At 33.2% G+C, this 27763-nt stretch overlaps 1 protein-coding gene across 12 annotated transcripts in view; it reads left to right on the top strand.

The window, feature by feature from the left end:
* LOC110997819 (voltage-dependent L-type calcium channel subunit beta-2) overlaps positions 1-27763 on the top strand; it is a 121867-nt gene that overhangs the window by 15711 nt on the left and 78393 nt on the right. For all 12 annotated transcript variants that reach the window (XM_045630354.1, XM_045630353.1, XM_045630355.1 and 9 more), the window contains exon 3: positions 9585-9707. In XM_045630354.1, the coding sequence (XP_045486310.1) occupies positions 9585-9707 (123 nt within the window). The remainder of the gene's footprint in view (positions 1-9584; positions 9708-27763) is intronic.

Raw genomic sequence — 27763 nt, 5'->3', positions numbered from 1 at the left:
TTTTGCCGCAGACTTTGTGGAACCAGCTGCCCTCTGGAGGATTTCCGAACCAATTCAAGAAAAGAGCGTACCAATTTTTAATAAGCAACGCACTTCGGAACCTTCTGGCATTGAGAGTGTCCATGGGCGATATTACTTAACATCAATTGAGGCTCCTGCCTGTTTGCCTCCTAATACATAGAAACTTTGTGCATTTAAATCCGAAATAAATTTAAACTAAACCAGTTAAAATATTTTGGGCTATCCTAGCTCGTAATAATGTAATATTTAAATCAAATGTATTAAAATATCTGAAATAATGAATTCTCAGTAAAATTATTATGATTCGTGAGCACTTTATATTTTTTGTTTTTCATGTACCTATCCTGTATCAGTTTAGTTTATTTTTTGTACTTAATAACTATATGTAATATGTATTTTTGCACTTCTTGACTACTTTATGTTATTTAATACATTTTCTTTTTTTGTTATTATTGTTTGCCTGGAAGAGATCGCTCAAAAGTGATAAGGCCGCCAGTTGCCGTCCTTTTCATATATAAATAAAATAAATAAATGTTTTTGTTGTAATGCAACGAAGTGTTAATAAATAAATAAATAAAGAAGTTGAATCCTAGCAACATTAACGTAGGTCACCTTCAAAGGCTACGCAGGCGGCAATCATTGTTATTTTTATTAATGCCGACAAAGGCAGGTGCAGCGATGCAATTTATTAAAAAGTGTGACGTAAATATATTAATATATCTGCCGCCTAATTTGCAACTGCTCCCCATCGGCGGTGTTTGTGGTGAGCAAGCATCAAACTAAATTATCTCACAAGTAACTGCGTATGGTGGAAATAAACATCGACAAATCTGGATTAGGTATATCCAAAAAAAATGAAAGGTTATATAAAAACTATAAAAATAAAGAAAAACACTTTTTAACGGATTATAGTTATGTATTATTGTATTTAAACTTTTTGCAGAAAAGGGTTTTTGCAGAAATTGCTCACGGTGTCCTCCATTTTCGCGGATTGGACGGAGGACACCGTGAGCAATTTCTGCAAAAACCCTACATCTTTTAGTCGATACCAACTCCGGGGAAATAAATACAGATAACACAACATTTTCTGCAGCTGTAATACTTTTTGACATTTAACACCTTTGTCTTCAGTCACCGTGACCACGCACGCTGTAAAGCACGCGAAACGTCGGTTTAAATTTAAAATTATGTACAAATAATTATAAGTTTAAATACAATAATACATAACTATAATCCGTTAAAAAGTGTTTTTCTTTAAATGTGTAAAAGTTATGTTAATAAAAGACAATACAACTATAGAAATATATATTTTTTATAGAGCAGGGGGCAAACGGGCAGGAGGCTCACCTGATGTTAAGTAATACCGCCGCCCATGTACACTCTCAATGCTATAGGGATAGCGAGTGCGTTGCCGGCCTTTAAGAATTGGCACGCTCTTTTCTTGAAAAAACCTAAGTCGAATTGGCTCGGAAATACTTCAGTGGGCAGCTGGTTCCATAAAGTGGTGTTGCGCGGCAAAAGCTGCCCTGAGAAACGCGCAGTTGTGGAACGGCGGACGTCGTGGTGATAAGTTTGGACTAAAGATTAGTCTCAAGGCAATTATTTTAGTTCATAAAGGATACTTTAACTCGACCCATAAGTATGTTATAAGAATTCGCAGCTTTCATGTATTTATAATGCTTCATATAAAATAACTAATGAGAATCATTTTAATATTAAAACAAAAAATGGATGAGCTTCATTCAATAAGTTAATTCAGCTCTAATGAAATATCACGCAGCGACAGCGCCGGTTTTGGAATTATTGTTTAGAAAGATGGCGCGATAAAATGTACCTGAGATTTGAGTAATATTTAGGGTTGTCAACAATAATATTATAGATTTAATTTATTCGAAAATACACATTTACCACCTATATTATTTATATTTTTTTATTTTTTTTTATTTATTCAATACATGTGATAAAAAAAATACATGAGGGTACATGCAAATAACCATGCGCTGAAACCAACAGATTTAAGTGCGGCATGGTGTGGTCGCTGCTACTCGACTGTTTGATTACATAATTAATTTAACACTTACATAGTATCTTATTTTATAGCATAAAGTACAGTCATACGCCAACATTTCTAGATACAAACAAAGTGCCGGAAATATGTCTATACAACTTTAATGATAATATTATTACGTTCATTTTGTTACACAATATCAAGTCAGTCTTAATGAATTTTAATGGATCCTTGCAATGATATAGCTTGTACAACAGAATAACACTTAGGCTACAATTATTTTTCGAGTTTTTTATATTAATGGGTCAAAGCCTTCTCCAAATAATACTGCTACTTTTTCGCCTGACCAGCTGGCACCAAGTCGATCTCTTGCCTAATTATATATGTATGTAAATATACGTTTAATAAGTTTTAGTCTTTATTCTTGAATTTTTTCTTTTTTGAATTTATTCACATAGAACTTTTTTTAACGTTATTAAAACTTTTTTTCTTATGCTATATTCAATTTTCTACAGTATATGTTACAATTTTATCTATTCTTAAATACATAACAATTACGGTGAACATATATATGTATGTATTTGACAAAAATAAAACAATAAAAATTCGAATTTCCGTATTTTTATTTAAAAATACTTATTACCTTAACAATGATAGGCACTTAACAACACTTATCTATATTTTATCCTCACAAATGAATAAATAAACATTTCCACATATTTTTTATAAGTGGCAACCCTAATCTAATGCAAAAAACCGAGGGTCGCGGTATTAAAATTCTGTGCACTCGCTCCGACCCCACAGGAGTAGTTAATGTTTTCATTTACAGCATATTGTGTCTGAGTTTACCTTTTATGCTAATCAGAAACACGGATTTATCGACGTTTTCAAATATAGAGCATTGTAGCAAGTAGTTTTAAAATCGTGTTTATCTATTTTAGTTTAAATACTATTTAATATCAAATAGATGCTTATGACCAAGATTTTTTGTGTGTAAGAATTTTCTTAGTATGTATACTTCATGCAAGCCGCATTTACCGTGGATAGGGTACAGATAAGTTGTTTGGATTAATAGTCCTGAGTTTCATCAAACGTTGAGGGAGAATATGAAATTCCACAAGTATTACCTCAACGTCTGTTAAACAGCTGAGAATTATTTAAGGCAATTTTTGAAACACATTAAAAATAATTATAACTAAATTTCCAATACTAGATAATTCCGAATTGGTAATGCAAATAATGAATTATTTTTTTTAATTTACGTATAACAAGTAGAGATGTCAACCACCAAATAAGAATGTATTTTTATACAAAGAAATTTTTATGTGCTGTTTTTTTCAGAGATTTGGTTACTTTTGCTGGCAAGAGGAAGTGGGGGGTAAGAGGAAAAATTGCAGTAAATCTGCCTACGTAATACTTGAACGGCCCCCTAGTAATACTACGCCTCAAATAGACCTTCAAACCAGAACATATTTTTTGCTGGTTCCGCGTCTACGTAACATGACACTTGCACAACTAATTAACAATTATGAACAGTATCTTCAAACTGGATTTTTGCGGAATTATTTTACATAACATTTATATTATATTAACGACTTTATGCGCGAATTTCTCACGTTCACATGATAAATTGTATTCATTTTATGGGATTATGAAATTTGTCAAATTGAATTAAAGGACAATTTCCTGTGCACCTGACTAGACCCCGCATTATATGCAACAAAAAATAATATCATATCTCGCAAGTGAATCTTTTGTTATGGTTCCCGTGTACAGAAAGTAGGATAAGGTATTTTTATTTGAAGACAGATTAGTTGGTAAATTTGTTGATACACAGCTCCTCCTTAATTTAGCTAGAAATTATTTTCTATCGTTATTTAGGACTATTGCATTATGAAGCGCAATGAAAGCGCTTTAAAAATGAAAAAAAAGTGAATATTACATGCATGATCTAAATTATATTCTCTCAGTTCCCAGTGAATTACTTTAGGTTGGGTTAGGTTTTTGAGGTGAACCGTCTTTAGGCGCATGAGGGTAAAAGAAATGGAGATATAAAATACACGCTATTGATGTATTCTTTTAATACATATTAGGACTATAGATGGCAATTGTGCCGCATAACTTCTTGTGCAGTAAACGCTAATTTTTATTTATTTATATTATCATTAGCATGTATACAGTGTGAATATAGATATACAAATATATTGAGTGATCATATACTGGTACATCATCTATTTTTTTATCTTAGTATTTAATTTACAAAGGAGTTTCACTTCTGACACGTGAACTTTGTACGCACGCACTCTTTTTTCTATTATTTTACAATTTTACATATTTTTTGCCATTTGTTTTACCCATTGGTATAATATTTCCGAGTGATAACAATATGTAGAAAAAGATTTGGAGCTGTTTTAAAATGGAGCCGTGATTCGACAAATTTACCGATAAGTTTTATTGATCATAAAATGTTTAAATGCAGATTTGTGATTGAAATGTATCCATTAAAGTCACCTATCAATCACACATTAGAAATAAGTTGAATTAAAGTCGATAAGACATCGTACTCTTTTGTTTTTGCGAGTTTTTTTGAAGGCTTCAAGAAGGTCCCATTTTGGCCAACTTTTTAAACTAACCATATTAATAATAAAATCCTTGATTCACTAACTGACACTAACTTGTCTCCGACCTATGCATGTTGTTTCCACTCGACCCTTTCACGAGTTTTCTCCAATCTTCCGGCACATCTAATAATATTAGTTCATACAAATATACCTCATCCAAACCTTCAAACATACATGATAGCCTCAATGCACTTTCGGTTTTATGCCCGAGTCACAGATCGGCCAAGCGATCCTTTTTTATCCAATTTATCCGGCGGTCAATGTTGGCATTGTGCACAAAAACAGAAAAGGGATAGGTGCAAATGCATCATTTTATTGTGCATCGTCTGGGATACCTTTTACGACGATTTTATGATTGTAAATATGTTTCATGTACATGTAATATTAATTCTGTTTACAGTTTTGACGAATTTCGTGTCAAGACAATGCTAATGGTAAGCAGTGGTCTAGTGGAGTGTAGGAAAAAACTATGTGCACATTTAACACACATATTACTAAGACATCAATCGTTCTACAACTGAGAACTATGTGGAACCAGCTGCCCACTGAAGTATTTCCGAACAATTTTGAACATTTTTTTTAGAACATTTCTGATCTAGGGTCCTCCAAGAAACGCGTACTAATATTTATAAGGCCGGCGCGTTTGGGCCATGTGAGTCCATGGGAAAAACTTAAGATCATAAAAAAATCAAGAGATAATTAAATGCTTCCATAGCCGAGGTAATGATAAGATTCGTAACAATCATTGTACGAGATCCGGCTGCAGTATTCGCTCATCGGTTATTTTCTAAAAACCAATTTTTTAAGTATATATAAGTAGGAGAATGTATATCTACCAAGTTTTTAGTGAAATTATTTTGAATTGATTTTTGGGAAAACATTTCGTTCACTTGTTACTTTAATAAAATATTCTTTACATGATCATGTATGTGTTAGACCATCAATATTTAACATTTAGTTGAAGTGGTAGGAATCGAAGCCCAACACGTCCACCTTCTTTTCTCTGAGGAATCTGAAATGATTAGTCTATGGTATCGTCGCAGTAATAAATCAACAACTATAAAATCCTAATTAACCTTTTAAAATTTCTATAACAGATCAAATTGAGAACTAATAGACAAATAGGCCTATTAAAATGCAAAATTACGCATAATAAATTCCAAAAAGATTATTAAGGTTTATTAGTGAAACTGAGTTGAGGCACTTTCTTTTTAAATGACGTGATGATCTTGTTCGTTATAAATAATTAAATATTAGACACAATACAAGTAAATTATATAAATAATAAATATACCAATATTATTAGAATTCGAATTCGACTTATATCCATATATTTTTATACCAAATCGATGTCCTTCAAGAAAAGTGCGTATGTACTAATTATTTAAAGGCCGGCAACGCACTCGCGAACCCTCTGGCATTGAGAGTGGCCATGGGCGGCGATATCATTTAACATCAGGGTCTCCTCCTAGCCGTTTGCCTCCTATTACATAAAAAAAAAATTAACAACCAAAGACAAAGTCAAAAATTTTTAAGGCACTTTATTCCTTAAAAAATAACATTGAGTCAAATGTCACGTGTCCTTTAGGAAAGACACTGACTAGCTATACTGACAATTCCATTTAACAAAATGGGAAATGAGATATGACACACGATACGTGGTATGATACACGCCATTGTGATGCAGGCACTTCCCAGGCTACATAGTCGATACAAATAAGATATAAGAATCCGGAAAAACTTACGAAATAAATTTAAAGCTATAAAAATCTAACTCATAATGTTCAAATACACACGCAGACGTTAATGTATGCAAACATTAACACAGATACAGTACAAAGATGATACCAGTATGTCGCACCATAAATTACAGATATTCAAATCGTTTCGATACCTATCCGTACCGCAATTAACGACGACTGGTTTGGGAATAGTGATGACCAATGTAATATCGATAAATTTTAAGGTATAATTGCGATAACTAGATTTTAATGTTTCTATTGAGACGCTTTTAAGAAGTTCAAAAAGAGATGTTGATAAAGCTTTGTTTACAATTATGGTTTTTACAATTGTTGTCATTTAATAATTAAAATAACTAATTCAATGCAACGTATTTTATAACTTTTCAATTAGATATTATATTAAGTCGTTAGATATAACAACTTTATATTAATATAATATTAGGCTGTAGAGACCAAAATTATATTATAAGTTTTTAATACAAAATCATTTTTATAAACCAGGATTTTAGGTATAACTATAAAACAATCACGTATCACAGTGACGTCTATCGTTCTACAACTGAGCGATGTTTAAGTCAGTATTCGCCAGCTTACTAGCTAGCTGCTAGAAGTACTTTTGACTGGATTCAACTTAGATTCCTAAGAAAAAAAGCGTAATAATTCTTATAAGGCCAGCTAATTGCGTACTGGTACTGGGAGTGTATATATATCACTTTAACATACGCCTTACTAAGCCTTCGAACCTTGCCCTTAAGTTACAAGTAAAAATTTAACATAGCATTTATCGACACGCATACATCACTAGTGGCAAACAAATATGGTTTTATTGGATATCTAGCCAATAATGTGTAATGAATCTCGTGAGTACCTATGGAATGAGATAACCAATTTGCCTAAGTGTGGGTATGGTCCGCTTTTTATTTTATATTACCGGTTTTGTTTCGTGTCACCGCACTCTTATACGATTGTTACAACTAATCTATACTTGTTTATGGAAATTTGTACAATATCGTTTATATTTAAGTCCTAGTAGCATATTTTAATTAAAGATTTATCTATCGTGAATGCGTCGTCAACATTTTTTTTTCCGCGTCTAACATTTTACGCAGTGTATGGGAATCAAACCTTTAAATACTAGAAAGAAACTTCAAAATAAATTTAATCTTGATTGTTTTATTCAGGTCTGAGACTCAATCATGCAGTTGTAAAAACCGGCTGTGCACTAGACCCAAAAGTCGACGGCGTGTGTCAGGCACAGATATCACTTACTCGCCTATTTGATTGACAAATGATCATGAAACTAATACATAAATAAGCAGGCTCTTAATGTGATTTAAGTTTTCATTTTGTTTGTTTATTACTGATATTAGGCCCAAACCTAAAAATGTTTTTTTTTTGGTAAAAAACGATAATGTAATGAAATAATATTAACAGCAAAAAAAATTGAATTAAAATCTACATATATACCCCTTTGATGTGATTATTTTATTTCTATTAAACCGTTCGATAAATCGGAATTTTGATTTATTTTTAAATCCAGCTATAAACAGCCTTTTTGTAATCATCATTAAGTACACGTCTAGATTTTTGCCTTAAGTGAATATTATGTTAATTAATGACCAAAACAAAATTATTCGGTAATTTATTTTAATGAGAAACGTTTGTTTTAATGCGTCGTCATTATTTAAATTTCGCTTGATTATTAGAACAGTAAATATTTTAAATTTATTAATTCTTACATATTAATAATATTAATAATAGCGCCTGTAGACGGAAAAGCTTACACCACATCACTCGATCCTGAATATCCGGGAAGAGTGTTACATTCCCATGACAATAGAATTTTGACACTTTTGTCTATTGAAAATGTTTTTTAATACTGTAGGTATATTTTTCACAACGGGTTCTTATGAAAGGGGCTGTGTGAATGTAAAACGAAGAAACTATCGCGGCAGACGTTTATTCCTGATTGGCTAACATTATCTCGATAACTGACGCGTTTAGCGCACAGTGTGACGTGCCGTTACAATATAAGTAAAACTGATCAGTGGCCTAGAGTCTTTTGCGTGCGAATCTCATGAGGTCGTAGGTTCAATCCCCGGCTGTGTACCAATAGACTTTCTTTCTATGAACCCTTTTAACATTCCCCCGAACGGTAAGGGAAAATATCGTGAAGAAACCGGCTTGTCTTAGATCGAAAAGCTCGATCATCGTGTCAGGCACAGGAGGTTGATCACCTTGTTACGTCAACCAGCCTACCTCCTTCCAGAAGCTCAGAAGATTTTCGGCACTTTGCAAGCTTCGATCGACCTCACTTCTCCGTTGAGGCTTTAATACTAATTAATAATCACTGTAGAGGTCGTGGCAGTACTTAAACATAATTTATTCGAAAATTCTAATTATAGGTAATACAATATATCACTAACTGTAATAATCCAGTTATATCTTTGATTGCCACACCTAAAACCGGAAACAGTTGTGATCTTTATTGGCAATTTTCGTGTTGAAAAAATGGTCTAGTTTTTATGTGGGTGCGACCTACGTAAATATATGTTTATTATGAAATGAATTTAAGATTTTATAGAAAAGGGGAGAGAGCCAACGGGACGCCTAAAGGCAGTCATTGCAGCCTATGGGTCTATGGACTTTACCGGCTTTTGCGGGAATATACTCTTACTTTAGAGGTCGTATGTCCCAGAGAAGAGTTTTGGAATTAAAAATCGCTTAATTATATTTATTTCTAAGTGATACAACATTTTAATTATTTTGATTTATATGTCATATCTAAATTTAAATAAGGATGTTCTTTGCAAGTTTCAATAAAATCATACTAAACATTGACTTGCTTTTAATATACAGTAGTGAACTATGCTCAAGCCTGTATGCAAGCTAGAATGTGTGTAACACTAATTAGGCGTGCTACACACTTAAGCTTTAGGCATGAAGTTAGCGGTTGATGCAGCACTTACGATACTTAATTTTGACATTTATATATGCAACTTAATTTGGCCTGACTGGAAAAGTGTTCCCCTACCTGAAGACCAAAAAAGTAACATTAGATATTAATACATTGATTTTATAAATTTAATTTTAAAGCACAATTTTCACTGCACATAGTAAAGCCAAGTTTGTAACTAAAGTGGCTGCTATCACACCACTAACTTCTTCACCCTAGCAGTAGTGTATATACAGGGTGGCGAGAGGCGCGGGCGCGGCAAGCGGCCTTCTGGTAGCTCGGCGTCATCCCTCGGGCGTGGTGCTCTCTCGGACCCTGACTTGCAGAGCAGATTGCAGCCTAACCTCACCGCTTTCTGGGTTCGTAGCACTCTTATACCCTTAAACCAGGGACTTACCAAAAGCCTCAATTTGTGTATTTGAATTCAACAACAAAGACAAAAATAAATGTGAGGTTTTTAGTAATCACCTAAAATCACGACAACTTTGAATAAGGTTTTCTTTAAAACCTGAAGCCTGAAGTATCAGCAATGCATATAGAACACAATCAGTTACTGAAACCATTCGTTTGTTTGTCATTGGTCAATATGTAAACCAATCACAGAGGCGGGACGAATTCGCTTGACGAATAACAATCAAACGATTTGTCTCAAAGTGTTGAAAAAATCTTTAATTGATTATAAGAACATTAATCATTCAAGTCAAGAGTCTAGAACATCAATTGCTGATGCGTTAGGATGAAACATAATTGCAAATAAATAGAACTGAACTTTTCAGATATCTAAGAATGCATTTATGCATACATATATTCATTGTCATGATTTGTCGGCTTTTAGAGTATTTATGTAGTTAGACTATATTAATATACTATAAACTCACAAACTTACAAAACTATACATAGTCGAACCAATTCGACTTAGGGTCCTTCAAGAAAAGAGCGTACCAATTCTTAAAAGGCCGGCAACGCACTCGCGAGCCCTCTGGCATTGAGAGTGTCCATGGGCGGCGGTATCACTTAACATCAGGTGAGCCTCCTGCCCGTTTGCCTCCTGTTCTATAAGAAAAATACAATAAATATAAATCAATTTCAGTTTATAGATAAAAATACATATAAACTTTTTCGACCACCTATATAATATACGGAACCTAACTAGAGCAATAAATTTATAAAAGCAAGTCAAGGATTTAAATTAAAAGGATGATTCTAAATATCATTGCATTAAAACGCGAAAACCTTCAAATGTTAAATTGGAACATAAATATAAATTATAACATCCAATTTAAGCAACATTGAACATATATTCACTTGACCCGTTTGATATGTAATTAACACTAGATTTTTTGCATCGCTTGTCAGTCTTTATTATTAAAATATACCTATGTTTGAGGATTGCCATGATGATAATCAGGTCTGCATCTGTTTTAAGGCAAGTAGGTATTCATAATAAATCGTTTATTTGCAAAAAGTGGTACATTCAGATTTATTAATTATAGATTCGCACAATCACCCGTTTTAAAATAGGCATGCATGTAATATTAATGATGTCATAATAATAAGAATAGTAAATACTCTCCTAGTGTATAGGCTTAGCTATCTTAGCGTTTAAAAATCAAATCACCTTCCCCTTACAAGTGAACTATAACTTCTAGATAGGTGATTGAATAATTTGATAGCCATGGCGTAAGTAATACAAGTTAACAAGTTTTTTAGGACAGGCGTGTTGGGTCCCTTGGTAGATGATACAGGAAAGTTACTTTGAACGTTCTGAATAATTTTGGATTCTTACGTCTTCACTGCTTACTAGAAGTAATTATCATTTCGCCGAACTATCCCAAGAACTTGCTGTAACATTGGAAAAGGAAAGATGCAAAATAAACTTAATAAAAGTAAGCTTACTTATGGTCAAAAAAATTATAAAATCAGTCTAATAGAGACAAATGTACATTAGTGCAAAATATGTTTATCACTTAACATTCATGCTTAAAGTTATGTTAGCAGCCTAGGACGACGACTTTCTCTTTCATCGCATTTTTCTGCTATTTGAGGAACGCTCATACGTTCAAAGGTTGAGCTTATCGATTAATTTATTAATTCAGCTCATGCTATATCTGCAGTATCAGTAAGCTATCTTACAATAGCTATATATGACAATGGTATGGTAAACAGAAATGTTATAAAAAATATAAAAATATTATTCACTTCCAGTTTTAAATTTCATTGGTCGAATTTCTATAAACAATTGGAAGTCCTATCTAGGCACACAGTTCTATCTATCCACAGTTCGCTAGTTCAAGTCTTGTGGAAGGAGTTGAGGAAGGCTTCTCATCATGCTGATGAAGCTTTAAATTTATACAGCTTACTTAAAAAAAATCCTCAGAACGAGACGCAATGTCTCTATCTACGTAGAGAATCGCAATAGTTAGGTGTGTATTACCAAAGATTTAATGCGTTGATAACTTGCCAATGTCATGTAACTAGTAAACGTCCTTAAACTTTAAACAAAGGCTTACCGAAATTAATATTTTTATTACGGATACTTACCAAATAGTTATGCTAAGCTAAAATGACCTTAACGTCTATAAAAATAAGAACGAAATGCTCATTACCGTCCGCCCGACGTAATTTATTGCACATTGCGTAGAAAACGTTCCCAGACGATATTCTAATATTCGTATATCGAAATGCCGAATGGTTTTAATAGAAATCACTGACATTGTTTATGTTAGTGTACCGTCTTCGTGATGATTCTCAAAGTTTTTTTAGATAACAACAGACAAATACACAGTATTTATAATATTCTTGACTGAGGGTTTCTTAAGGCAGTCTTTGCCATGCATACCACTATGTAAAGCTATTCTTTGAAGTTTTTCTGAACTAATACGATTTAAAAACAATTTACCTAAGTTTCTGTTGACGTTTATAACATATAATAAAGTTATTTTGAATTTAGTTTATACAAATAACAGTCGTAGTCAAAGTGACTGGTTCTATGAAAATTCACAGTTTAAAGTATATTTAACTTTATTTACCTATCGTGTCATTATTTAATTAAGATCAAAAACAGCAACCATTCGGCCTATCTACGAAAGCGCGTAGGCGTGCTACGCCATTCATTAGCCATGCTACGATTAACAACATTAACTTTGAGAAGCGCTGGCGTCACTCCAAGACCCGTGTTTTATGGCGTATTATGCTATTATAATATTTTTTACTTAGCACATTTGTTTATACCTGCGCTCGTGTGTGTGCGCCGCCTCGGTGTGTGATGCGCGGGCGCAGATTCTCGTAAAATATAAAATGTCGTTTGTTACAAACGGATCTAATAACCAAGTTGTTTTTATGTTGTTTCGTGGTATGGTTAGGTGAGCCATACATTATTATGATTTTGGATTATGTAAGATAAAAAGTATTAAGATTAATAATTATATAATAATACCTATTATTGATTGATTGCTATGTGTGTATATATAGATGTTGAATTAATCTAAAATCTAAATGATTTATAGAAAAACCATTGTCGATACAACCATTTTTGGCCTCATATTTATGGATCTGTTTCATGTTCATTTGTCAATCTAATAGGCAATTACGTGATCGTCATAATGTGCCTGACACACGCCTTTTTAAGTTTGGCAAGGCCGGTTTCCTGATGATGCTTTTCTTCACCGTTTGAATTTTAAATGAGCACTTAGAACGAAATGGATGGCCTAATGGACGGCCAATACTGCTCTACAATTTTTTCTCCTGTGTGTCTTAGAGCAAGATCTGATTGTATCTCGTACTTGACAATGTCAAAGCTTAAAGCTTGCGTAACCGTATTCCGATTCCTTCAAAGTAAAAGCTTGATACTTAATCAAGCTTTTAAAACCGAATCCTCGCACTTAAAAAGTTATTATTTCAATGTATGACCTCATGTTTTCCTTAAGTTACAAAGGCGTGTCTAAACTGCGGAAATAAAACGAATATGTCTTTATTTAAATTTTATATTACTCCTAGGAAAAGTATACTGTTACACGACCATTCGCCGAAATTGGTTTTTGTATGGCGCTGTCCACATACTAAACTGTATTTGGGCTTTGTTAATAATTTATTTCGGCCAGTTAATTTTGAGTTCAGTGCCTTTAGAGAACTGAGGAAATAAATATATAATGAAAGCGCTTGAACAAGCGGCGTTGGCCTAGTGGGTTAAGCGTGCGACTTGCATCCCTGAGGTCGCAGGTTCGATCTCTGGCTGCGCACCAAAAGACTTTCCCTATATGTGCGCATTTAACATTCACACGAACGGTCAAGGAAAATGTCGTAAAGAAACCGCCTTAGACGAAAAAAGCGACCGCGTGTGTCAGGAGTCTTATCCATACTTGCCTTTTAGATTGACAAATGATAATAAAGATACAGAAATATGAGGCCCAGACCTGAAAACCTTGCAGCGCCAAGTCATTTCGAGACATCTTCATCGCTCCCTAAGAATTATGAGGAAGCAGAATAAACAGAAACTATCCCAGGGGGGTACCACAAAGAATCTCCCTCTGGGCGTTTTTGGATAAGATAGGAGTGGAAGGAGAATTACAAAGAAAAGGGGTTTTACTTCCGTAGAACCTTCGAGAAGATTGTTTAATTTTTTTTTTAAGTTCCTAAGTTCGATAAGGTTTTTCATAATTTGATATTCCAAAGATGATTTATTATTTCAAAATTAACTGACAATCGCTAGTGCAAAAAACGTTGCCATGGCAACAAACACGATTTAAGATTCTACTGACAGAAGCTAAAATCTTCTTTTTCTCATTGTTATTCCAATTATCCTTTTTTTTTAAATTTGAAATCATAGGTACTCGTCATCATACCTTAAATCAAAAATAAGTCCCACTTTTAACAAACATGTATGACTTGTGTCATTGAACTCATTAACAATTAAACTCTAATAATAACTATAAGGTTATATTAACCGTACATAACTCTAAATCTAAGATATCAATTAAAACTGAACACTACCCATATAAATTAAGCGAGACCACACGCGTTGCTTCTTAAATTTACCAATACACAGATTAAACTCATTAATTTAACTTTCTCTCAAAGTATTTTCACAACGGTGTCTATGTTATTTGCAGTTTATTGATAAAATTGATTAGGAAATAAAAATTATTAACTTTGTCTCTGTATTTGGAACATTATGACCAATTGCTGGGATGCGAATAAGCTAAAGGCTAGAGTAGGGCTAGTATAAGGCCGGCAACGCACTCGCGAACCCAATGGCAAAGTGTTTATAGGCATTATTACTTAAAATCAATTCATCATTAAAATAGGACTTAAAAAGTTGTAATGTAATTTTGAGACAACATAGTGCTTTTCCGACCTTTAAGACAAAGTTGAAAGACGTAATGGTGCGTTTGATATTAATCCAATTGCTGGTATTGATAAGACTAGAAGATAAATATGTTTTTTCAAGAATTATTCACGCCTCATGCGGCCATGACGGGTGAAATTCAACAGAAATTTAAGTGTTTTTAAAACAAAATTACATATGGAACATAATGGTTGCAGCTCCTTACAAACATTATGTAAAAAAAACTTGGCGATTAAAAAGAGTGGCGGCGAGTTTATTGCCAGTTCTTCTCTTCCGTTCTATGCCCTTGATTTGAGAACTGGCAGTAAATGTAAAATTAGAATCATTTAATGAATATTTCTTTTTTTTGACATTTATAAGTGTACATTATTTTACCTATATGAATAAATGATTTTTGTTTGTTTATTTGTAATTGTATGTACAGTTTTATATAATCAGGCATCTATTACGACTTATTATATAATATGTCAGCTGTAAGTTTGCGATTTAGGACTGGTGCCGATGTCTATGAATAAGTCAAATAGAACGCGGTCGTTCTTAAATAAAAAAAACAAAAGCCTTCATACTTCGTACCATAAAGTATAACGAACACAGGTAACATAAAAACTTTTCCAAATAAAATAAACATAACTAGAAAAGTTTTTACTCGACTTGTAACGATTCGTTAATATTTAGTACCCGATTTATTTTACTGCTCCTTACCAGTTTTATAGAACAGTTAACGATGAATTTTACTATCAAAGGTTTATATCGTAGGTTAATTAGTCGGTAGATTAAATGCTTTTCTATCGGCTTGATATCTTGAATGAGATTTATAGTTAGGGTAGTAACTATATAATTCCTAATAGTACATTAAACAATACATACACTAAAATATAGACTACTATATCTACTAATCTTAGATATTGGGTAATCGAGGGCTGAATGGTGTTAAATATTATTATAAAAATTAAACTTCAAATCGAACAAAAAATTGTTTTTGTTTTAATGTAATGTTAATCCAAACATTTAAAAAATCTTATAATTTTTTTATACAATTTAAATGTTAATTTCATAAATATAATGATTATGATAAGATTTGTAGCTTCACTGATTCATTTAAAAGTATGTAAAATACTTGCAAGCGTTGTAAGGAGCAAAGTGAAAAACCTTAGATTTTTCATACCTTTTTTTTTATGAAACAGGGGGCAAACGGGCAGGAGGCTCACCTCATGTTAAGTCATACCGCCGCCCATGGACACTCTCGATGCTAGAGGGCTCGCGAGTGCGTTGCCGTCCTTATAAGATATTGTACGATCTTTTCTTGAAGGACCCTAAGTCGAATAGGTTCGGAAATACTCATGTTAGTGTGTTGTATAATATATTTTTATAATGATTTTTGTTTTGAAATAATGCTTATCTACAAAGGTATTAATATTAATCATAATTCAAACAAGCTAGTCATATTGAACAAAACAAGTTAACATCATTTAAAAATAATTTTATGCACATATAAGATGACAGTTATCTAACAAATATTAAATACGTACCAAATCTTGATTGGTATATATCGCGCTATTTACAGGCTAAGATTAAATTTACGAATTTAGGAAAAATAAAGTATATGCGTAACTATTTCAGAAAGAGATTGACCAGCCCTGACATTATTAGAAGCATTCGGTAAACAAATTTTATTTGAGAGTTACTATTATCTGATTGTCTTGTGGGATCTCGTAAACAGATGCCGATGTTTATTGCTATATAATAACATGAAGTGCGTTATTTGCCTCCTCAGACGAGCTATTAAACCAACAAATTTGTAAGCTTTTAATGGTCTTACAGATAAAAAAAATACAAATTAATTTTACGATAGAAAAATTCACTAATAACATTTTATCCTAGAATGCATTTAATTAAGCAAATTGTATTTTATTGAATACAGGTTTCATTTAATCGCTTCCGTGGCTTATTCTGTATTAGTTTTGAGGTTGAAATAGTCTTGATAATATATACTATGACATATAGCGCGAGCTTTCTGGCTATGTGAGCGTCCATGGGCGGCGGTATCACATAACATGAGGTGAGCCTCCTGCCCGTTTGCCCCCTGTTTCATAAAAAAAAGGTATGAAAAATCTAAGGTTTTTCACTTTGCTTCTTTCTTTCAATTTTCTATTTTATTATTATTAATTGATATATGAATATTGTATGTCTGTGTGTTGGAAATTAATAATAAGTATCGCAATACAGCGAGAAAATGCTGGCAGCGTTAAAGGTAGGTAGGTACTTTAAATTTTTTTTTAATTTGTTTCAGTTAATGTTTTATTATTTTTATAATTACTATGTAGGTTAAAAAATTTGTAAAATACTGTATATTTTACTATTGTGATTACTAATAAACGATATAATTTATTTACTACTTTATTGATTCTATTGAGATTTTCAGTTGCTGTGATTTCGTCTAGGTTCGCCTTAAGTGTTCTGTTTATCTTTTGATCGGGAATAGTTTTTATATCGCTATGAACTGAATTGTCTGTAATGTTATTTTTATTGTTGGCCTGTTTATAGGTGAGTGCAATGATGTAATTTTGTTTGCAATAATCATTTGCTATTATAATGTTAATGTTAAAGTACTTTTTCCGAATAAAAACACATAGTTTTTTTTAAGTTTTAAACTTTAACAAAGTAACTATTATTCCTTTTTATTGTTGTATTATGTAAATGAAAATCGAATATTTTTAATTTTTTAGTTCTAATACACAAATATACAGTATTCATAACATTCTTAACCTATATAGTAATAATTATTTTAAATTAATAAATATTAAACAAATTACTTGTTTTTTTTTCATAAATTTCATTGCATGTCCAATTTAAGAGAGAGATACTAAGAGTAATATAATTTCCTAACAAAATATCCAATCATTATTCAACATTAATAAAATACTAACGAAATATCCTCAGACGCTATAGAATTCCGTGAACATCAACAAAGTAGCGACAATAATCTAAAAAATCTATTAAAAGAACGAAGCGACAATATCAATGACCCGACAATGTTTTGTGAAGTTTCGTTAGAACGTGTTCTATGTGCCTTATACGAAGATTCTCGTTTTAGTCTCAATCTCGTTATTTCTGTTTTATTGTATGAATACATAATGTAATGGCCGAGATGGCATGTTGCGACATAGCCAATTGCCGAACGCTCTGTACGGTAAATTGTCAAAGATTAAAAATCAGATGCGTTACACGATTTTGGTTCCGGGATAGAGAGTGCTAGTTGAATTTGACTTACCAGCGGTATTTAAGAAATGAACAAGGAAGTTGATGGTCCTTCTCATACCTAGACAAGGTAAATTTTAACTATTAAGTGCCCAACTCGAAGGCACTTATGTGGGATTTTGGGATATGTTTGTCATCCCGTAAGAAGAGATAGCCTAGTATCTCTTCATCGCAATGATTGTAGATTGTAGTAAAAACTAGCGAAACTGTAGTGTTTAAAGCTATATTTATAACTTACTAGCTGCTCTCTTGTACTTCGTCTCATCCTAATATGTTTTCTTTAGTAGCTACATTCCAACATCTACACTAATATTATAAAGAGGAAAACTTTGTTTGTTTGTTTGATTGTAATAAATAGGCTCATAAACTACTGGACCGATTTTAAAAATTCTTTCACCCTTCGAAAGCTACATTATCCACGAGTAATATAGGCTATATTTAATTTTGAACAAAAATAGGGTTCCGTAAGATATTAGGATTTTTCGGACACAAGGTGTAAAAAATCAACCAAAAAAGTTACTTATTTTGTGTGTATCTATGTCGAGTGAGGCATAATAATAAATGATATACATGGCAAAACGATGTTTGCCGGATCAGCTAGTATTGAATATTTTTCTATACTTTCTCATAGAGACTGTTCGCTTTTATGGAGTTTTTCAGTGTTTCCTTGCATTTCTAAAAATAAGTCTCCATAAAGAATGGGGCAAACGGCCAGGAAGCTGACCTGATGTTAAATGATACCAATTTCCTCAAGGAGTAAATAAATAAATTAATTGGTGCACTTACAACACACGTTTGAGTGCATTAATAACACATTTTACTAATTATTTATTTTACGAATTACCCCGGAACCCGAATTAAATTCAAAAAGAATTTTACAGTGAGAAAATGTTAAACAGTTTCCTACGTCAAAAAATATTGTCATCTTGTCTTTATCGTTAATATCGTTTCAAGCCTTTAAATAAGGTGTGAAATTTTAATAATGCATAGTTGCTTCGGAGCTTCAAAATATTTTCATTATACTTTCATAAGTTATTAAGCTTGCTAACAACACTAGAACTGAGGTCAGCTGTCAAGTGTGCATAGGTAACGTTTTATTAAATAGCGTGTGCATTTTAGAAAATTTACCACTTTTACAAAAAAATTAATGTTTCATGCTTGCAAATTGTATAGTTCTATACATAATACATCACAAGTAATAAAAAATAGGTTAAGTAACAAACACAGCCGTATCTGTGTGAACATAATCTCTGACGCCATTAGAGTTAAATTCGATAAGTAGGTGGCATATGCTTCTTGATTAGTTCATATCTATATTATTCAAATATCTTGGCCGACCGGTTGTAATTATGTTGGCTTACACATACGATTATGTTTACTATATGCTAGGTATTAATGTTTATAATTCTCACGTTAATTAGTTGTTAACAGCTTACGTTGAGAAATTAGAAGTTGTATCAATTTGTATGGGCCCAATTTTCTATTTTTAAAAATTGAATTTCGAATTAACACTTGTTCGTGAAGGAATCGTGAAGCGATTTTAAGTTCTTATATGAAAGACGTGTCAGGCATACACTATTGATTACAATGTTAATGTAATTATATCTAAGTTTTAAGTATGAGTACAATTGATTTTCTGTGCACCAATGGACTTTCTATATGCGCATTTAACATTCGCTCGAATTGTGAAGGAAAGCATCCTGAGGACCGGCTTGCCTTAGACGCAAAAAGTCGACGGCGTGTGTCAGGCACAGGAGTCTGATCACCTTCTTGCCTATTAAACTGACAAATGATCAGATTCAGAAATCTGATGCAGAAACAATACTGCTATGGTTACTTTCATACAAACGACAGCGTGTTTCAAATGTATCATATGATTTTATCATATTATTCGGTGAAATAAATAAATTTTAAAATTTAATTTTACTTAAAATAAATTTAAAGAAAACACTTTTTTCCCGATTGAAGCTATGTATTATTACATAATTTTAAATTTATCCGTCGTTTCGCGTGCTTTACAGCGTACAGGTCACGGTGACTGACTGTTAATTATGTTAAATAATTATAAGTTTACAATAATACATAGCTTCAATCCGGTAAAGCGTGTTTTCTTTAAATGTGTAAAAGCTATGTTAATAAAAGACAATACTGAATTTTAAAAATCTTGAACAGTTAGCGACACTGATATATATTTTTGATTAGTACGATATTCTTGTTATTAGCTAGGAATTGTATTGAGTTTATATCAGTTATAACTGCAATACAAATAAAAATAAATGTTGTAACTAATCTAATTACAATATGTTACCGCACGTTACAAAAACAACTTGAGAGCAATTATTTATTACGAGGTTTAGATCGTGCGAAATTAAACACATCTACTTCCTTCAACATGGATGGACAAAAACATACTTATTCGTGTCTGAATTGTAACGATTCTGTCAAATGTTGCCATTTTTAAAACATTTAATAGTATAAAATTCGTGGAGCAGTGAGGTTGCTTCGTGATGTCTGCAGAGTGAAAGGAGACTTCTGTGCTTCTAGAAGGAGCTAGGCTGGCTTATTTAGCCAGGACTTAACACACAACGGACCTAATAAGACTCTTAGCGCGGAAAGTGAGTCCACCAACCACCAATCTATTGCTAGGATTATATTATTGTACAAAGCGTACCGAATTTCAAGACTCATCTGCAAGCCTTTTGGCAGATTATCTCCTCTGCCACCCACACAAGTACTACCCTATGTACACGCAGAAGTTAATTAAACACCTTGCCCAGTTGTCATTATCGCCAAATACTCTATTCACATATATATAGATACAAAAATACGGGAATAAAAACATAGCAAGAAATTATCAGGACAGGATTATTTAGATTAAAAATAAAAATAATAATAAATATTAATAAATTATTTGTTTCATGATCTTTGTCAATCTAATAGGCAAGTAGGTGATCAGCCACCTCTGGCTGACACACGCTGTCGGCTATTTGGGTCTAAGGCAACCCGGTTTCCTCACGATTTCAACCGTACCAGCGAATATTAAATGCGACAAATAGAAAGACTATTGGTGCATAGCCAGGCATCGAACCTACGACCTGAGGAATGAGAGTTGCACTATAGATTACATCACTTAAACAAATTGAACTTTGAAGTCGATTAACCCTGAGTTTTGCGTGAATAAGTACATCTCCTTGAATTCTGTTCCGCATCTATGATTAATAGTTTTGGTGCATCAAAAAAATAATTTGCAATTCCGCGAATTTAATATCGTTGAATTGTTTTCTGAAAACATTTTAGTTACTGCACTGCAACCCTTAATGTTAAGTGATATTTTAGAAATTAAATCTGCTCTGAAAGTGTATTTTTATCCTGGAGAAGATTCAAGGGAACTCATACGTTACTCTTACTCCTAGTCTTTTACTGCACGACTTCGAGACGTTTGGCTGAAGTACATATGCGTGGCGGTGGAGTATTTATATACTATTTTGAATAATATAAACAATTAGCAAATGCATTTCTGTTGTAAGCAATGGATCACGTGACCGAACGTCGTTTGAAACTAAAGCTATCTATTAGTCTATGTATTGCTTTGCAAAACCTTGAAATTAATTTGTTCAATAATAGGAGGGCAATGGCAGCATTTTTAAGCAGTCAATTCCAGGCAATAACTGTAAACAAAAAGTTACCTGAAACTTCCGGCCAACCTCCTTATAAATAAAAATATCCCTATGAAAGCCTTATGGCACTATAACCCCACGGACCAAGGGTCTCGACACCGAATGGAACAAAATCATATTCGAAGCCTAGACCACTGTAATTGCAGGCTTTACTTTTTCAGCCATATCACAAGCAACATCTCTGTTGTTGTTTCCATGTAGATGGGAAGGGGCCAGTGTGTCTGAACAGGTGGCATCCCACCAGCACCCGGCCCATGTTACTGGCACTCGAATACAGGCTTTTTTTTATTTTATCCACTGATAGAACGAAGGATGTTCTACATATGTTAAATGATTTGGGAGAATCAAATTTATACCTTTATAAAATTCTTAATTAGAAGTTATTTTAATTATGAAACAGCTCGTAAACGCTAAGTGATGTATATAGTTTACATACATTAACGTGACTTATTGGTGCGAGTTTGATAAAGTTTTAGAGTATTTTATTACTGTAATCAATCAGCTTAACGTATTTCCTAGTTATACCGCTTCGTAGGTAAGGCAGCACACATTTAAGAAAATATATAATTAATAATTAACATTGATGGTCCCAGACTTTCATATCGAAGGAGACGATATACCTAGCTTTAAGTCACAGCTAGTGACAAAGCGACTTTTTTATAGAACAGGGGGCATACGGAGCAGAGGAGGCTCACCTGATGTTATGTGATACCGCCGCCCATGGACACTCTTCTAAGCCCCAACCGAATTAATCTCAAAATAATTAATTGTAGGGATAGTTACGGGCCAGTCTCCTCAATAAACATCTCTTTGTTCTTGGCGTTACAAAGAGTCCCATGTGCAGAGGTTTCAGCGCAGAGGAATCAGTCACTCACGTAGCACTGACATGCGTGGCTGTCGGTTCCCAATGTTCCCAATGATATATCTCCGCGCATAGTACCCGCGAAGTACCTAAGAAACTTTTGAGCGTGTGAGCTAAACTGGCTTACACCCAACCTTAATAACCTATCTCAATCCATTTTTGACCTTCTGAGATAGACAACTTAATCCAAATATTGATAAAAATGTGCCAATAACTTATCGACGGATTGAAAGAGCCATCTGTCCATACAAGCTATCTATAGTAAGTCGGTTTGGTGTATGTGATATAGACCTTTGTATGAAAATGACAATTCAACTGCCAATATCCTATCTTAAGATTTAAACTTACATTAATTAGATGTTTTAAACATAGACATATTGTGTATATTAATATTATTTTTACGGTTTTATTTACTTTTTTTATCATTTAATCATCAGTTTTGTAAAGAGCGAAGAGATTGCATTCTATCCGTCGCAAAAAGGTATTGTCTTCGTAGAGTTTGGTTATTGGAATGTAGATAGGAGATCTATTTACTGTCACGGTCAAATTCTTTTCAATCTGAGATTGTGGTATAATTATTGGATTCGGGCGTTAAAGTACGGACCCAAGGGGCGTCCAAATGCGGAAAGTCCACACTACACAATACCAGCTCTATTAAGTGTAAACTATTTTGTATTCTGCACTGTTTTGTTAAAAATAGTATAAATATTCAGTACACATACACACACAATAAGCGTGGGATGATATTACAATTCTAATGTGAAGGTTTTGTCATACCTAATTGCGAAACATTTTTATTATGTATCAAATTAGATTGCCTTCTTTTGACATACGTTGTGGATATATAAACATGACATTATGTATGGAATATCAGGAACTGCCTTGATTCGACCGTTAAGTGAAGTGGTTGTGTGTGTTGTGTGAAGGTGTGCTCCAGTTAATTATATAAATAAATCAGTGGCGCTACAACCTCTTTAGGTCTTGGCCTCAGATTTCTGAATCTGTTTCATGATCATTTTTAAATCTAATAATTTAAACTAATTTTGGGTCTGAGACATGTCGGTTTCCTCTCGATGGTTTCCTTCACCGTTCGAGCAAATGTTAAATGCGCACCTAGAAAGTCCATTGGTGCACAGCCCGGGATCGAACCTACGACCTCAGGTATGAAAGTCACACGCTGAAGCCACTAGGCCAACACTGCTCTTTGACACTGACAGTTTAATAAACGGTAAAAAAATCCTGCTACTTTTAATGTAAGTATGCTCTCTATAGCAGTAATTGTTGTGCTGTTGACTTCAAGAACACAAGCTCTCATCAAACATTTAAGTGGGCATCTGGTAGATGGTACAGGTGACCCAGAGCTGGTGTTTTCCGCGGTCAATGAATAAGCATCGTACAGAGAGGAAATGCCGCCATCGTTAAAATATAAGTTATCTAAATATTAAAACTGTAACATGTATTAGACGTGTCTAAACGTATTACAATATGGTTTACCAATTAGCAAATTGCCAATAAAATATCCGAATCGATATTACAATTCTCAAATCCTCCATTTGTCTATTATAAGTAATAGTTCTTAATATTCTACCAATTAAACAGTTATTACACGAATTTGCCTAATTCGAGTTATAAGTGTTTATTGCATTGTGAATATTATTGCGAAATTTTAATTATATTTCTTAACGATTAATTGCAAAGAACCGCATGATATGTTAAATTACTACGTAGTCTCAAAAGTCCGACATGTCTAAGACCCAAAAAGTCGACGATGTGTGTCAGGCACTGGAGGCTGATCGCCTACTTGCCTATTAGATTTAAAAATGATCATGAAACAGATTCGGAAATCTGAGGCCAGGATCTAAAGGCGTACAGGCGTACTTTTTAGTTCATTGTTAATTACTTCTACGTAAAGTATTTGTCAGTAGTCACTTTCTGTCTTACCTTTCACTCTGTGTCACATAGTGGATGAAAGTGTTTATATTATCCTTGTCTCGTTATACGAAATGTCTGACATTTTCAAGCAAATTTTTAAATAGTCGGAAAGATTCCCTTTCCGACTATTTAAAAATGCTCTTATGCAAAATACAATAAATAAATTTATTCGTTTATTCACAGATATACTTTATTTTGTCACATTCAGTATCATATCGAACCCAAACAGTGTTGTCAATAAAAAAGAGAATAAATTCTCTTAAAATATTATTACATATGCCACTTGTAAAGACATAAGTGAGAATTAATAGCATAACGTGTGGACATGTTTTGTGGAAAGACGGTTCTCTTTACGCACAGATTAGTAGGTACATAGTTTCACGTGAACGCAGATGCTTACAAAGGTATTAAAATCGAAGTTCTCACATTCCATAAAACGAATTTTATTAATTTAGAATCTTAAACGATTGATGTACCGCGTATTTCGGTAGTACCGACGCCATACTGTACTTTCCAATTTTATTACTAATCCTAAACTTACATATTCATAACTATTGATTGAACTATTATAACCTTTATATAAACGTAATAAGATCGAAAATAGCATACATAAGTCGAAATAGGAATAATGTTGAATAGTATACATTTAATTTTAAAATTCTGATTCGGGCGATATCATTTCTCTTAGCGGAAACACTTGGTGATTATGACCCTGTTATTGGTAAAGAATTTGTCCAATTTCGACAATATATGGCTGTTTATTGGGCCTTGAAACGGTATGAAAACGTTGAATTTTGACACGGATTTCCAAATAAAACTGTTTTAACGACAAATAATTATTTTTTATTAAAATATGTGTGTATGCAACGAGTAACTCCATTTATAAAAACATATAAACAGCGTAATGCTGAACCGTTTATAGAATTTATTGCACAAAGTCTAAATCAACTTAAAGAGGTAGAACAAGATTGTGACGCGCAAATTTCCTCAGGTCACGTGTTAAATAATTGGGATAGTACAATAGATAGATAGTACAAGGGATATATATATATATATATATATATATATATATATATGCGTGTACGCACGCATTTTAAAGTTACATATTGAGATGAAGCCGGTAAGAAGTTTTTTTTTAAATACATATGTCTTTACTGAGCCGTCAGGGAACTTAAGCTTAATTTATAAAAAAGATATTTAACACAAGAAAGTGTCCAATAACACCACTTACAGTCTCTTTTTGGAGAAGACACTCTATCAATCAAATCAATCCGTGGTAAGTGTTAAGTACACAGGAACACTTACCACGGATTAGCACTTGTGGCGAACGTGCACAAACACAAAATTAACTTATTAAAATGGCTATTATATCTCTAAAACATGAGTCATGTTAAAAACGTTGAATGAAAACAAGCTACGTTGAAATACGAAATTAAAGTCCGTATGTTTTGTCGAGCGTGGTTTATTGGCTTCGATAATGTATTCAGATTGCAGATCAAATGATTTTAATTAAGCAACTCTTATTTAACATCACATGTGACCTCTTGTAACGGGACTGTTTTTAATTTTGTTTTATACTGTGTTCTAGTATCTTTATTAGCAACGAATACAATCACGCTAAAAGTAGATAGCATATGTATTGGCGTTAATCAATTCGACATTTACATATTCATCAATATAATGTAACAGAAAAATGATGAAATGGGGGGATGAAATAGAATATATTTTCTATTTACTGTCTTTTTTCTTCGGATTATGTAAGGTATATACAGAAACGTATAAACTCTACTTATAAACATAAACCTATTCAGGTATGTCACAAACTCCATGGACTAATGAATTCACACACATCTAAGAACAGATTTTTGTATTCCCGACGCCAAAACGAAGGACCCTTTTTTTTATAGAACAAGGGGCAAACGGGCAAGAGGCTCACCTGATGTAAAATAATCGCGGTATTACCGCCGCCTATGGACACTCCATAAAAACCCATATTGCCCAACTCGCCTATATGTAATGTAATAGATATAACAATAACTAAGTAACTATTAAAGAATATTTTTTTTAACAGCATGGCATTCGATTATTCTGTTTCTGTGTAATATTTTTATGGTGACTACATATCGAACGTTACCGAACTTTTTCACCAAACAAAAACTTACATATATTTTCATTGAATAAAATGCACATTCAATAATAATAATAAAAACCCTTTATTTGCTGACCTTTTTACATGGTGTTCTTATAAATCAGTAGTATTCTTAAATCTAATTTACATAGCAAAAATAATTTTACTATCAACCAGTTGTTAGGTTGTCTGTCGACATGGGCTTTCCTCAATTTCTTCCACTACTCTCTATCCTTGGCAGACCTTGACCATCCTTTTGGTAGATCGTCCTCTCATCTTTTGATTTGACCTCCTTTTGATTTGAGTCTCCTTTTCCCGTTCCTCGCTGTATACCCTTAGTCTATTTTTCTTTGTTGGTCCCCATTATATGTCCAGTTATTAAAGATCAAATAATGTTAGATATAAATGATCTATATTGATTTAACTTTGAGTAAACTTTTTGCCGTAACAGATGTACGCGCCGGATGCAATGCCAAATGTCAAACACGTGCGCACAAGTGCACTTTGCTATTATTTATAAAGTATTTAGGGTTCTGTCATATTCGAGAATTTGGCAGCCAATCGACTATCGAAGATATATGAAATCAATTAATCAATCAAATCAAAAATCATTTATTTATATAGGTAACATAATGTACACTTATGAACGTCAAAAAAAAGAAATATTCATTAAATAAGAACGAAGAAGAAGAAAGAGTACAACAGTGAAAACAGGTTCCTCCCTCCTCTCTCAAAGGCCGCAATACCACATTGGTATGGTAAACACTATACATTGTTGGATAGGATTGGCATCCAGGGAATCCTGAGTATCTGCCATCTGCCAGAATTCAATGGCATCTTCTCCTTAATTCGGATGTTCATACAGTCCAAGTTTTAACGCCGTATAAGAGAATGGGAAGCAATAGTCTTTCGACCAATATTTTTTAGGCTTTACCGATATATTGCAGTGCAGTTATTGTAGAGCAGTGTTGGCCGAGTGGCTTCAGCGTGGGACACTCATACCTGAGGTCGTAGGTTCGATCCCCGGCTGTACCAATGGAGTTTCATTCTATGTCCGTTTTTAACATTTGCTCGAACGGTGAAGGAAAACATCGTGAGGAAACCGATATGCAGATTCAGAAATCTGAGGCCAAGACCTAAAGAGGTTGTAGCGCTACTGATTTATTTTTTACCCAAATATTGCGATATTTCCATGTACGATAAACTATTTAGGA

The sequence above is a fragment of the Pieris rapae genome, chromosome 12 (genome assembly GCF_905147795.1).
Source record: "Pieris rapae chromosome 12, ilPieRapa1.1, whole genome shotgun sequence".
Taxonomy (NCBI): Eukaryota; Metazoa; Arthropoda; class Insecta; order Lepidoptera; family Pieridae; genus Pieris; species Pieris rapae.
This window is presented reverse-complemented; position numbering and strand designations above follow the sequence as displayed.